Here is a 14,275-nt window from a genome sequence, read left to right on the forward strand (position 1 = left end):
GAATCAATGGGCAAACTGACTGCTGATTGGAGTCATACCTGACGCATAGGAAGATGGTCATGGTTTGTGGAGGTCAGTCAGTTCCAGAACATTTCTGCAGGATTTCCTGAAGGTAGTGTCCTTGACCCAACCATTTTCAACTGCTGCATCAATGATCAAGCAATTGACCAGAGGAGATCCAATCAGTGATGAATATTGTTGAAATAGCAAGGCCTTATGAATTGGAAAGATTAAAATCCATATGTCCAAGTGATAAAGCATGGATAAAGAGGACAGCTAAACAACTGAAGATCATGAATATGTACCAGAAATATAATCCCATCACTGCCTATGTTTCACCCCAATGTGCATTAAGTGATGTATTTAACTGAACAGTTTTGTTGAAATTATATCATGATGAGAACGTCTAGTGAAAGATGAAAAACATCATTTGTAAATTCTGACAGATCTTCAGATTGAGATTTAGAATGTTAAAATGTTGTTCTGATCCCAGCTGATGGTTTTCTGGACAAGTCTGAACTGTGTTCTGTTTGTGTCCCGATGTTGCTGCTATCGGGTGCGGCGGTAGCTGCAGAATCTCACTCACTAACACGTTCCTGTGTTCTTGTCTTTCAGAACTACAGGAATTCCTCACTTTGGAAGGTAAGTTATTTCAGAACCATGTCAGGATTCTGATTTACAGACACTGAGTAAGAAAATTCCAGTTTCACTTCATGGGAATCCAGGAATTCTGAACAAAGAGGATGGAATTTTATAAGGGTCTGAGCGCTGTGGTCTGTGGTGAGAAATTGATGGAATTGTGTGAGGTGTCCATTGAGACCCATTTCAATGTCACTGCCTGGCATTGAGGTGGGATTCTCACAAAGCTGCAATGTGTGTTGCCTATGAAAGGGGAATATTGCGAATGAACGACCATATTAACTGCATACCTCACCTCATTAATATACAGCCTTCTATCGCACCAAACCTGTCAGACAGGCAGGATACTGAGAATTCTCGACATGGAGATCCAAACATGTACCTGCTGACTTCAGCTCACTGCTCACTCCAAAGGGATCTCAATGTTGGAAATTAGACACCAACCTCTCAGGGCATGCCGCATGTAACCCATGTCCATGGACATTGGCATCCAACATGTGCCAGCCTTGAAATACCCTCATGGCACATCTCCAAACATTGTAAAACTGCTGCTTGGACACTGTCCACTCAGAGGCACACACCCAGCTCATGGACTGGGCGAAACTGCATCGCTGGGATGTTTACTTGTTCTTTTAACCCTCACTCACTCTCAGCTTATCTGGATATTAGCAGCATTCCTGCTTTTTCATTAACATTTACTCCTTGTCCCTCAGCCAGAGATACAATGCTCACAGTTCTGCTGTTTAACCGTTTAGTGGAGACACGGAGCCAAGAAGCTGGTCAGATTGTCAGCAGAACACAGTCAAGCCAAGGGAGGTAGCCTTCAGCCAGAGGATATGGTCAGTCAGTAGCATTACCCCTCATTAGCTGTGAGGGATCAACTATCAGCTAGTACCCCACCCAGCCATACGGACACTTACTGACTAGTGGGGACTGTTTTCCTCCTGAATGGGAGAGAGGTAGTTGTTAATGGAGACGAAAGTGCTCTTACTGTTGGTGTAGGTGTGAAGGTGTCCTGAGGAAATGTGTTGGCAGCACAGAGAACAAACAGGGTTTGTGGTGTCAGGTGTTGGTGTGGGTGATGGAGAGTGAGTGAAGATGTTCCAGTCCGTGGTAAGTGTGGTAAAGCATGAGCCTTGGTGGGAGGTGGGTGCAGCAGCAGAGACAGAGTGAGTGTGTGGTCATGGAGAGAAGATGGTGGATCACATGGTGGTGGAGAGGAGAATGTCGCTGATGTGCTGGCAGTCCTCCAGACGCTGAGACTGTACTCACCCATGTGCCACCCTCTGACCAGGCAGGGACTGGCATCATGACCATCTCGGCTGGTTCTGGGGGAAGAGGGTATCTACACCACCCCGTCCAGCGGGACCGTCCGGTTCCTCTCTGCTCCATCTGGGGAAGATGGCAGGAACTGTATGGGGCAGCTGCAGGCTGACAGACCTGTCTGGCTGCACAACAGCTTTGCAGAGATGGCACCGCTGCCAGGGATCAGGTCAGTTCTGAGATGTCCCAGCAGTGGCGAGTTGCTTCAGAAATGGTGGGTGGTAGGATGGGGCTAGAACTGAATGTGAGGCTCGTAGTGACATGGTCTGTTGTTAATGGGGTGAACGACATGGAGAGAAATAGTCCATGAAACTTGATGAAACTGATTGTTAACCAAAAAAGGTTAGATTCAGCCCAATGTTCGACAATCCGATTTGCTTTTCCCTGATTAATCTCCGTCAATGGCCGAGATGATTTCACATGCCTGTGAACTTCACACCCTGTTATAGTTAAACAACATCCCTCAGCAGTCCTGACTGGGTGTGCAGTGAGTGAGATGTTGCTCCTTCATCTTTGGGACTGGGTGGCTTAATGGGGCCAATCCTGTCTTTTTGCGTTTTGAAACATTTTTGTACATTGGATACAAATATGTTGTATCGCAGAACCATCAAGTTTTTTTTTGTTTATCATTCTCCAATATTATGAAATGCTCTTTCACTGTTAGCTGTTGATTATCACGTGATTAGATATGGTCCTTTTCTGGTGCAGATAGTTTGATACAGTGCTTCTTTAATTAAAATTTTTGTTATCTTTATGTCATTATTCTTTACTATTTCTTGAAAGATATGCTTCGAGTGAGAGGACAGAATACAGAATGAAAGAGCGCAATGTCCTGGATCAGTGAAAACAACAAACTAATTTCATCATTATTCTGTAATCTTTAATCTCTTGTATCATTTTATTTACTTTGCATGTTTTCTCTTTTTTTAAAACCTCTGATTTTTGTTTCTTTGGAGAATGAGTTTAGAGAGGTTTTGCTGATTGGTTACTCTGTCCAAGGTAACAACTGAGCAGAATGCTACTTGATCTCACTTCCTCCCCAGTTAGCCAATGAAAAGCAGGAAGAATCTCCACACGACAATCAGAATCTGACTGTCTGTCCAAGGGACATGTGACCACAAAGAGCCCCTTTCAAACATGCACGAAACAGGTGGAAGTAGCTTGATGGATAGGTTCGGCTGTCAGAGTTTTCAGCTCCCGATGTGTCACTGGGACAGAGTTGGAATGTAATAATCATGGGCCGATCATGAGATAGAAATACTGTCAACACTTCCCAATATTCCAGTCCCAGTTTCCGATCAATGTCAGTCTTTACATCAATGGGATAATTATTCTGAAATGAACAGAGCATTTGAACAAAAAGAGAACCTAAACTGCTTAGGCAGCATGTTTGGAGAGAGAAACCAAGATAATGTTTCAGGTCAGTGACCTTCGGGAAAAAGAGACGTATCAGGTCTTGAGCAAATGCTGGCCTGAGGTCAGGGGAAGGGACAGTGGGGAAGGGGGAAGTGCGAAAGGAATGAAAGGTTCATGACAGGGTGGAAAGCAAAAGTGATTCAGTAATGAAATGGACAATGATGTAAAGCATCATTGGGATTGTGCACTGGAAAACAAGTCCCTTTATTCCTGGAGTCATCACAAATGTTCAAGATGTTTAAAAGTATGCCAAGTTCCCCAGTTTACCAATCTTTCAGACCAAGATTGATAAAAAGCACAGAACAGGTTTCTGTACATAAGTAAATAGACTGTAGCTGCTGGTCAAACATTCTGAACCATTGGCATGGGGGAGATGATGGCTTAGTGGCAGTATTAGTGCACTGTTAATCCAGAGACCCAGGAAATGTTCTGGGGACCCAGGTTTGAATCCCACCAGACTGTGGATGGTGGCAGATGGTGGGGCTTGAATGCAATAAAAAAAATCTGAAACTAAGAGTCTAATGATGTCCATGAATCCATAGTCAGAAAAACCTAGTGGGGTTTTCAGTGGGGAACATCCTAAAGGAAACTGCTTTCCTTATCCGGTCAGACCTACAGTAACGTATTGACTCTTAACGGCTCGCTGGGCAATTAGCAATGGGCAATAAATCAGCTACACCCTCATCCCATGAATGAATAAAAAACATGAATAGCTCAAATCGCATAATAAACTGCCTTGTATACCTTTCCTCTCTCTCCAAAAACACACAGAAAAAGAAAACATGGGTGTTCATGTTCACAGAGAGCTGCTGACTCTTGTGCTATCTGAACACTGCTCTTGATCGTCCTTCTCCAGATGCTTTCACTGGTTTGCAGGAGACCCAGATTGTACAGGTCACACTTATAAAAGATCCCTGACTTGTTTGTTAAAGCCGTAACTTACAGAAAGTGCTGAAGGAAAAATAAACAAATACTCTTCAGGCTGGAAATGAGTTTTGTTGCAGGAAACGGAGAGAACTTCTGAGCTGATGAAGATCCGTTGATGTCTCTGTATCTTATTCAAAGTCCCAAGCTACATCTGGTTCTGCATCTTTTCCTGCTGCTTGAACCAGTGACTGTGTAAACAGTGCTTACAGTCAGATGGTTGATCGGTGCTGCAAGAACAGTAAATGTTGGAGATCTGAAATAAAAACAGAAAGTGCTGGAGGAACTCAGCAGGTCTGGAAAAGTCTGTGGAGAGAGTGGAAAACAAAATGAATGTCACATTCATGATGACTCTTCTTCAGAATGTGTGTGTTCCATAGAATGGCAATATCAAACTCGAATGGTGCGCTTTGTCCCTCTCGACACAAACGATGCCAAACGTGCTGAATTTCGCTTATAGTTCCTGTTTTTGTATGAGATGAGACTAAAGGGAAATAGTAGGATCATCGCCAACTGCGACTGTCTAAAAAAAGTGATTTTCAATATTCTTGTTCCACACAGGTTTCAACAAACTGGAAATAAATCGTGGTAAGTACAGAACTAACATACAATTCAATAAAACTAACCTGAACTGACAATAGATATTGAAGAATACTTCTCATTGGAAATCTTATTTAACTCGGCTTTTCATTTCTGCTGAAAAATTTTATTTCATATGAACGTAGAAGTTACCAATATGTCAATATTTTGTCTTCATATCGTGCATTTCTAAATAGATTTCATGAAGCTATGTGTATTTAACCATATATTCACATTTATAATTCCATGGTACTGCAGGAATGTTTTATTTGCACAGTGTTTGTGGATTGAATTCACTGATACATTCAGGCTTCAGGACATGGTGAGGTCAAGACGCTGTGACATATTGGCCTTGGTTCCTGATGATGAGCTGAGTGGGTGTGGGGCAGAGGGTTCCGTCTTACCACCTCATGTTATTTGGGGTCATTGTTGTTTCTGGTTATTGTGTGGGTTGAAGTGCTCAGAGGGACAGTGCTGATCGGTTCTGTAGAATCAGACCCTTGACTGCTTGATAGTTCCCCAGTTCATTAAATCTCCCACATACAGTCATTGCAGGTTTGCAGAGTGAGGGATGTTGTGAGGGGGCAGTATTTCACAGAGGGGAATGTATTAGTTGCAGCCAATAATAAAAGTTGTCTAAATTGTTCATTGGACAGTCCGTGTCAGCACTGAGCTGCACCCTGGAAAATTGCAGGAGGATCCCAGCTCTGCGTGATCTGCTGCTGTTCACACAGTTCAGTTCAAGGGCAGGGGATCAAACGGGCAAATGTGATAGAGGACAGTCTGAATGGAAACTTTTCCTTTTGATGTTCTGCAACTGAGTGTCAGCTTCCTCTGAATCACTGTCAGATTTTATTGCATGACTGTCAATTTCACTGGGTCAGTGTCAGTGACTCCATTTCAGTACAGTCACACTGCAGTCACAGTGAAAACCATGGGTTACAGTCAGTGAGGTCAGTGTAAAATACAATCAGAGGTCAAACACCAGCAGGAACTCACTCTGGGATCTCAGATGGAGAATCTGTTCAGGACCAAACTGTCAGGAGAGTTGGTCACTGTGTAGAAATGGAAAGAAACCCTTGAATTTCTACCATTTCAGGATCTCAGAATATTCCCAAGTGTTTGCCAGACGAGGGAGTGTTTCTGAAATGTAGACCCAGGTTTTCCATTTGTCGTGCAGGCATTATTCCAGTGTAGATGGGAGCTTGACATGAGGATTCTGCAGAATTCCCATTATAACATACTCCAAGTGAATTGCCTGGGATATTGAATTTTCCGGTCAGCAATTCATTTACCTCTGGACCCCTCCGAAAATATCCGTTTAAATGGGGGAACTTGGTGAGTTGCACCATAATCAAGCAACTAGCTACTCAGGAAAACTTTGGACCTGGTCGATCTCCTGAGCATCTACGAACCTGATCTCCCACCTCTCCCAGACCCTGACATGACATCACCCTGTATCGCTGTGATCTGACTGCCCCAGCCCTGGACCTGACCTCCCACCTTCACCCACCCCACCGTGTGTCTCCACCCCCACCCCCCGTCCCCCTCATTCCCTGCTCATTCTGGACTCGATCTGTCCTGCCCACCACAACCTACTGCAAACACTCCATCACTTTCCTGGTCCCCACTACCTTGCGCTGCAGCACCCGACTTAACTGGCTCCATCACCCGATTCAGCTGGCACCCTCCCCTCACAGCACCCAAATCTTACCCCCTCAGGCAACGCTGGAGAAACTCAGCAGGTCTGGCAGCATCTATGGGGAGAGAAACAGAATTAATGTTTCAAGTCCATTGACACTTCTTCAGAACTGAATGATGATGGAACATGGATTCATTTTTATGCTTTTGAGAGACAGAGGATGAGACAGAGGACAGATGGAATAGACACCCAGTGCAAAAGATAAAGGGGTTGTTAAAGTAGACAGAAAAAAGGACATACAAAGGATCTAAAGATATGGGGGAGGCCATTTAGCGCTGAGATGTGGAGACTGTCTTCACTCTGAGTGAATAAGGTCAGAAGTCACATGACACCAAGTTATAGCCCAACAGGTTTATTTGAAATCACAAGCTTTTTGAGCACTGCCCCTTTGTCAAGGGACTTCATCTGGTGTCATGTGATTCTGATGCTGTCCGCCCCAGTCCACCCTCCACTTCACTCCGAGTGGTGAGCCTGTGGAATTCTCTGCCACAGAAAATGGCTAAAGCCAAAACAAGTTACTGTTTTCAAGAAGGATTTCAGTATAATTCTTAGAACTGAAGGCTCGAAGGGTATGGAGGCGGGAAGAGCAGGAGCAGGATGTGAGCCATGTAAAGTGACAGACCAATCATGAATGTAAGTGGGAAGAGATTTAACAAAGATGGAGAAATAGAGTCAAGGGAAGGAAGAGATAAGTTCCATGGGGCAGGATCAGGCTGCAATGATGGGTCTGCCAGTGCAGGCCTGTTTGTGAATTTTGGGGAGGAGGTAGAAGGGAGCTGTGTGGGTTTGAGGCACAATGATTTGGGAAGCTGTGGGGGGGGGCGAGGGGTTAGATTTCCAGAGGAGATGAAGTCTGTGACAATCTTAGAAACAACAGCGTGATGTTCAAAGGTGCAGGCATGATCCAGGAGAGATAGAAGAAAGTGCTGATGTCCCCCTTTCATTGATAAGATCAAATGGAGACTGACTGACTGGTTTGAGGAATATCTCCATCCTGACAGTAGGAATGAACACAACATTTCAGTTATGACCATTTTAAAACGCACCTTGCTCTTAATGGAGCATTTCTGTCCTGGGCCTGTAGGCACAAAAACACACTCGAGAAAGAACGCCTCATTTTCTGCTCAGGCACTATGCAGCCTCGAGACTTCAACATTGAATTCAATAACTTCATAAACTGACGTAAAACAGAGAATTGCAGATGCTGGCGATTTAAAACAAAGAGAAATTGCTGGAGAAACTGGTTTGGCAGCATCTGTGGGCAGGATCGCAGCCTGATGTTAAAAATCTACTGACTTTCGCGGCTCGCCCTGCCACTGCTCTTTCCTCGCCTTTTTATATTGCACTGCTGTCAGACAGCAGACAAACTGAGTTAGTTTTTGTCCCACACTCAGCTCCATCCTGTACAGTTTTAGTCACCTCAATCAACATCTCATTTTATTGCTCTGGCTGAGCCAAAGCAACCTTTCACTGTTTATTCTCCTGCTCACACTCCATTCGAGCAGTATGCCTACCTCTCACAGCAGGTAATAATCTCCATCCCATTCAGGGTGGCACTCCTCCTGCCTGGGGAAGCCTGCTTCCACCATACAGTTCCTGACTGCCCCAGGCAGGTTAGCACCTACTGCAAAACCCTCCTTTCAGAGGCTTTCCCATCATTGCGGAGACTCCCATTGTGCCAGCAAATTTCCAGATGATCCAAACCCGTCAATATCCCGGAATATGGAATGCCGGAGGCTTCTTGGGTTGTTCCTTCTTTTTGAATATTTTGAACATCACGCTGAACGCTGCTCCCAGCAGCAAAATGTTACGGTTCAATCATGGATTTAGTGGGATGTAACAAATTAAGTGATTCAAATGAAAAAACTTATTGGTGGTAATATATATGTATGAAGTGATGATGAAATAAATAGTAAGATCTATTAAACAGTAAATATATGTAACGCAGTAGATAAATATGTTTGTTTCTATAACAGTAAATATACATTAAGCAGTAAAGGTGAAGGGGAAGTACAACGAGATCTGGGTGTTCTTGTACATCAGTCAATGAAAGCAAGCATGCAGGTACAGCAGGCAGTGAAGAAAGCTAATGGCATTCTGGCCTTCATAACAAGAGGAGTTGAGTATAGGAGCAAAGAGGTCCTTCTGCAGCTGGACAGGGCCCTGGTGAGAGCACACCTGGAGTATTGTGTGCAGTTTTGGTCTCCAAATTTGAGGAAGGACATTCTTGCTATTGAGGGAGTGCAGTGTAGGTTCACGAGGTCAATTCCTGGAATGGCGGGACTATCATATGTTGAAAGATTGGAGCGACTGGGCTTGTATACACTTGAGTTTAGGAGGATGAGAGGGGATCTGATTAAGATAATTGAAGGATTGGACACTCTGGAGGCAGGAAGCACGTTTCCACCGATGGGTGAGTCCAGAACCAGAGGACACAGTTTAAAAATAAGGGGTAGGCCATTTAGAACAGAGTTGAGGAAAAACATCTTCACCCAGAGAGTGGTGGATATATGGAATGCTCTGCCCCAGAAGGCAGTCGAGGCCAAGTCTCTGGATACTTTCAAGAAAGAGATAGATAGAGCTCTTAAAGATAGTGGAATCAAGGGTTATGGGGATAAGGCAGGAACAGGATACTGATTGTGGATGATCAGCCATGATCATAATGAATGGTGGTGCAGCTTGAAGGGCCGAATGGCCTACTCCAGCACCTATTGTGTATTGTCTATAATCTGGATACGGTAGAAACACATGTAGGTTAATGCGTTATTTAAGTTAATGAGTGGATCTGTTAGCCTAAATTACTTTTGACAAGTTTAACAATGGCTCTCACTGCCCTCCTGCCTGTCAGGGACCACATTTTACAGCGGCTGGTCTGGAGAGCCCGGGGTTCCTGGTCCCATTCGAAATCCCAGCCCAAGCGACGTTCCCTGAATAGGGCAAAGTCCCTGATGTGATGCCTGTGCTGAATCGAAGATTATGTGCCGCATCATTATTCCCTGGAACTTTCAGTACTTTCCCAGCCATTTCACTGGACAGAAAAACATCCAGGTGGCTCTGTGTGACAGCCAAGCAGGACAGTACGCACAGTCAGGGTCACATCGTCTGCTCATTCCTCAGTCAAAACAAGCTGCTTTCACATGAAGCCTGTTTCCCACATATGTTCCACTTTATTTCAATTGCTCATTGTCACGTGCACTTAACCCTTAATGAGCTGGTTTGAAGATATTTTTAATCCTGCTACTACATTTGGTAAGTCAGGACCTGAGGGAACCCATTGCTTTGTGGGAGCAAAAAGTAGGGGGTGAGGGTAGAAATGTGGGAGATGGCCCTGTTGAATATAGTAATCGGGAATTCTCGGCTGCGGAAGAAGGTGGATGTTTCTGAGGCCTCCCTGAGGAAGGTGGCATTTTCAGACCATTGTGATGGAAGCGGAAAAACTGGGAAAATGGGAAGGAGTTCTTACAGGAAGCAGGCTGTGAGAATGTATAGACCAGGTAACTGTGGGAGTCGGTGGGTTGTTAGTGGATATTGGTGGCCAGTCTGTCCCCAGAAATGGTAACAGAGATGTCAAGGAAGGGATTGGAGAAGTCAGAGATGGATCAGATGAAGGTGAGGGCAGGATAGAAATTGGAAATGAAACTGATAAATTTTTCCAATTCAGATTAATTCCAGGGATGAAAGGGCTAACCAACAGCGAGCAGTTGAATAACTGGGATCGTACTCACTGGAATTCGGAAGAATGGGTGGGGGGTATCTGATTGAGGGATATAAAATATTAAAGGGAGTTGATAAAGTAGACATTGAACAGACAATTCCACTTGTGGGACAGTCTCAAACACGAGGTCACAGATATAGAGTCGGGGAGGAGAAACTATATGTGAATCTGTGGAAATCACTGCCCCAGAGTACAGTGGAGGCAGAATCAATCAACAGACTGACAAAAGAAATAGATATGTTTCTGAGGAAAAGCAGGTTAAAGGGCTGTGGGAAGCAGGTAAGGAAAGTGGAGGTGAGACCAGGATAGGATCAGCCATGACCTTGTTAAATAGGCAGCACTGCCTACTTCTGCTCCTAATTCTGATGCTCCTCTGTTGAGAATGATACCAGACTTGAAACATGAACTCTGTTTCTCTCTCTCCACGCACTGCCAGAGCTGCTGAGTTTCTCCAGTTTTCTCTATGTTTGTTTGAGATTACCAGCATGAGTAGCATTTTGTCTTTCCCCAAATATTACATTTACCTCAGGGATTTACCCGTTCACACGAGCTGTTAAAGTAATTGTGATCCTGGACCTTTATATCACAGAATACAGAAACTGACTGCTGTGAGAAAGGGAGCACAATTTACCTTCCCCCGACTCTCCTGCACTTACAAGGGACTTATCAGATTTGAAATCTGACTTCACATTTAGAAAACAGAATATGGAACAGTCCAGCACAGGAACAGGCCCTTCGGCCCTCCATATCTATTGCTGACCATGGTACCATTCTAAATTAATCCCATCTGCCTGCACATGGTTGGTATCCCCAGTTTCCTGAAGGGGACCTGATCCGAATCTCCTGTCAGAAATGCACAGCTTGATCTTCAGGTAAGTAAAGGGGACAGAGTGTTAATCTGAGTGTGAGTGTAACTCCTCAGAAAATCCAGACCAGTGACATTATTTAGTGTTGGAAAGATGGCAATCAAACTGCACAACTCTCCCCCTCCCCTGTCCTGAACCCCCTCATCCCAGTCACATTCCTCACTGCCCCCTCAATTTCCCAATGGATCCCTGCACCACCCTCAACCCCAGTTTGTTCTCTCACTGTCCTGATGCCTTATTGACTCTGTCCATCTCCCCTCAGCCAGTCCCCTGCCCTGCCCTCCCCTTCACCAATACGAGAGATTACCCCCTTCCCAGTTTCCCCCACAAGATCCCTCCCACGCTTCAGATACGAAACAAGACCACTCCAATCCCAGGGAGACTCCAATCCCAGTCTTCCCATGAACCCCTCTGCTCTCCATCAGCCTGGACACCAATCCCACAGCAAACCTGCTCCCCCTTCACTTTCCCCAATCCCACACGTGACTTGCTAAGTCCTGCCCGAACCCATGACAACTTCCCAATCCCCCAGTGAATCCCATTCCCTTACACCCCATGAGTGCCCTGCCCATTGCCCCCTGCATTACCCCTCACACTCCACCTGATGCCCCCATAAGACAACATCCCCTCCTTAGGACCTTCAGTGAGTCCCCTCACAATCCTTGATCCTCAAATAACACCCAAGCCCCTGACATCCTCACCCTCTCCCCAACAGACACACACACATTTTCCCCCAACTCAAACATTCCTACCAACCCCCCCCTCCTCACACATACACACACAGAGACATGCACACGCACGCACACACATATCCCCCCAACGTGAACATTCCCACCATCCCCCTCCCTCCTATACACACAGACACTGACACATACCCACAGAGTGTCCCTAATTCCCTGTATTTTCTCTCCCAGTCTCTGTGACCCTGGATGTGGAAACAGCGAATCCCTGGCTCGAGGTGTCTGAGGATCTGAAGAGTTTGAGATGGACCGGGACCTGGAGGGATCTCCCTGACACCGGGAAGAGGTTTACACACTGGGAGTGTGCCCTGGGATCAGAGGGATTCACATCAGGGAGACATTACTGGGAGGTGGAGGTGGTGGAGAATCGGCGCTGGAGTCTGGGAGTAGCCTCAGAGTCTGTGGAGAGGAAGAGAGGGGTCAGTCTGATCCCGGGGAATGGATTCTGGATCATTGGGCGGGAATGGGATCAGTTTTATATAAACAACACTCAATCCCCTCTCCCTGTCGGTCAGGTCCCCGGGAGGGTGGGAGTTTATCTCAGTTATGAGTCTGGGACAGTTTCATTTTACAACGTGGACACCATGTCCCATCTCCACACCTTCACTGGGAATAAATTCACTGGGAAACTTTATCCTTTCTTCTGGAGTTGGGATTTAAACCAGTTTCTGAGAATCTGCACCGAAGGGGCGGGGGCTCCCTGACGTCACAGTGACCTGACCCTGGGGTCAGGGGTCAGAAACATACTTTGAGAACATATTGGTATAAAATATTCTTTAAAATTTACAATTTATACTTTGTACAATCAGACTGTAAATAACTTCAATATAAATAGAAATGTCAGATGGACCTGACCTCAGGGTGAGGGACTGGGTCAGAGGTGAGGGGTCAGGGTGTTACTCAATGTGTCATTCAATTTCAAGATTATATTGTTGAAAATCACAACCAAAGTGTAAATAAATCAGACAGAAATGTAAATGTCAGGATGAAAATAAAAAATAAATAAATGAATTGTGTCTGTCATTCCTTCATTTACCCCCAGCTTCAGTCCCACCCTCCATCCCTTCACCTCTTTCCCAGTCTGGATCTGGGATTTCTCTGTGTTTCCATTTCTCACTCTGCACCCAGAACATGAAAATCCTGAGGGAGAAATCCAACACTGACAGGGTGACAGAGCTGCATTTACATAGCGCTCTATTAAGCTGCCTGTGTCATTGGGGAAGGGAGTTACACAAGATCCACTCTCTCCCAGGATTTCCAGCATTCCCAGGATTTCACTCCAGTTCTCTCTACACAGATGCTGCCTGACCTGCTGAGAAATTGCAGCATTTTCTGTTTCTGGTGCGGACACTTCCCACCTTTTCTCCAAAATATATGTAGAGAGTAAACACATTCCCAACAACAGCTCATCCCTGAAAGCTTTTTCTTTCAATTTTCAGTCAATTCACAAATTGATCGATGATCAGCGAATCTTTTTTAAAACACGGTACAGGACCGCCACCGCCTGGCGGGACATGGTACTGCGGCTGTCAGTGATTCAGTGACAATTACATCCAGCAGGTGGCGGTATTACACAGTGAAATCCTGGGGTTGGTGTCAAACAGAAATAACATCAGAAAATGCTGCCAATCCCCAGCAGGTCAGTCAGCATCTGTGTACAGAGAACCAGAAGGAACAGGGTTCAATACTGGGCATGGTAGGAATCAGAAATTTAAAAAAAAAACAAGAGTCCAGTGACCCTTCTTCAGGACTGAAAGTCTTTGGTCAGATTGTGGGAAAGTTAGAGATGAGTCTGAAACCCTCTTTAATTTCAGGAAGGGCTCATTCCCAGTGGGATCAGGTGGAGTTTATTCCCGCTGAAAGATCCCAATCAAATCCAAGGAGTTGAACGGGGAGCGGCTGGGGATTGTGCAGTGAAAAGGTGAAACCTTTCTCCAGTGTCTCTGATCAGCTGCACAGAGCCTGGAGCTGGTTCCTGTCAGTATAAGGGAACAGGAGGGAGAGGCAATGTGTTACATTCACCTCTCAGGGTCAGACACAGCGACTGGAAAGGGAGGCGGAAGTGAAAAGGAGGAACAGAGTGAGGGCCATGAGATGGAACATGACCCACTGGGGTTTCTGTTTAAAGGCAAATAATTCAATCCCGGAGACAGTTGTGTGTTTTCATCCCCGGGAACAGACCTTTAAAGCAGAAAGTTAATGTTCAGCCATTCCTCCATCCACATTGATTGCAGTTTGCTGCTTTGTTTAAGTCGGGGCTTTAAAGAGAATTGATGCGCTAACTTTCCCTTCCCCTGTGTAAATATTTAATTTGTACATTTTAGAGAGATGGACAAGGGAAGCGAGGATACTGTGAGGAAAAACACTTTCA

At 45.2% G+C, this 14,275-nt stretch overlaps 1 protein-coding gene across 4 annotated transcripts in view; it reads left to right on the forward strand.

Moving 5' to 3' along the window:
• Window positions 1-12,915, forward strand: part of LOC125446332 (butyrophilin subfamily 1 member A1-like) — a 56,554-nt gene extending 43,639 nt beyond the window's left edge. For all 4 annotated transcript variants that reach the window (XM_059639499.1, XM_059639497.1, XM_059639498.1 and 1 more), the window contains 3 exons: window positions 616-642; window positions 4,864-4,890; window positions 12,079-12,915. In XM_059639499.1, the coding sequence (XP_059495482.1) occupies window positions 616-642; window positions 4,864-4,890; window positions 12,079-12,608 (584 nt within the window). In that variant the 3' untranslated portion in view covers window positions 12,609-12,915. The remainder of the gene's footprint in view (window positions 1-615; window positions 643-4,863; window positions 4,891-12,078) is intronic.
• Window positions 12,916-14,275: the final 1,360 nt, after the last annotated feature.

The sequence above is a fragment of the Stegostoma tigrinum genome, chromosome 34 (assembly GCF_030684315.1).
Source record: "Stegostoma tigrinum isolate sSteTig4 chromosome 34, sSteTig4.hap1, whole genome shotgun sequence".
NCBI classification, from domain to species: Eukaryota; Metazoa; Chordata; class Chondrichthyes; order Orectolobiformes; family Stegostomatidae; genus Stegostoma; species Stegostoma tigrinum.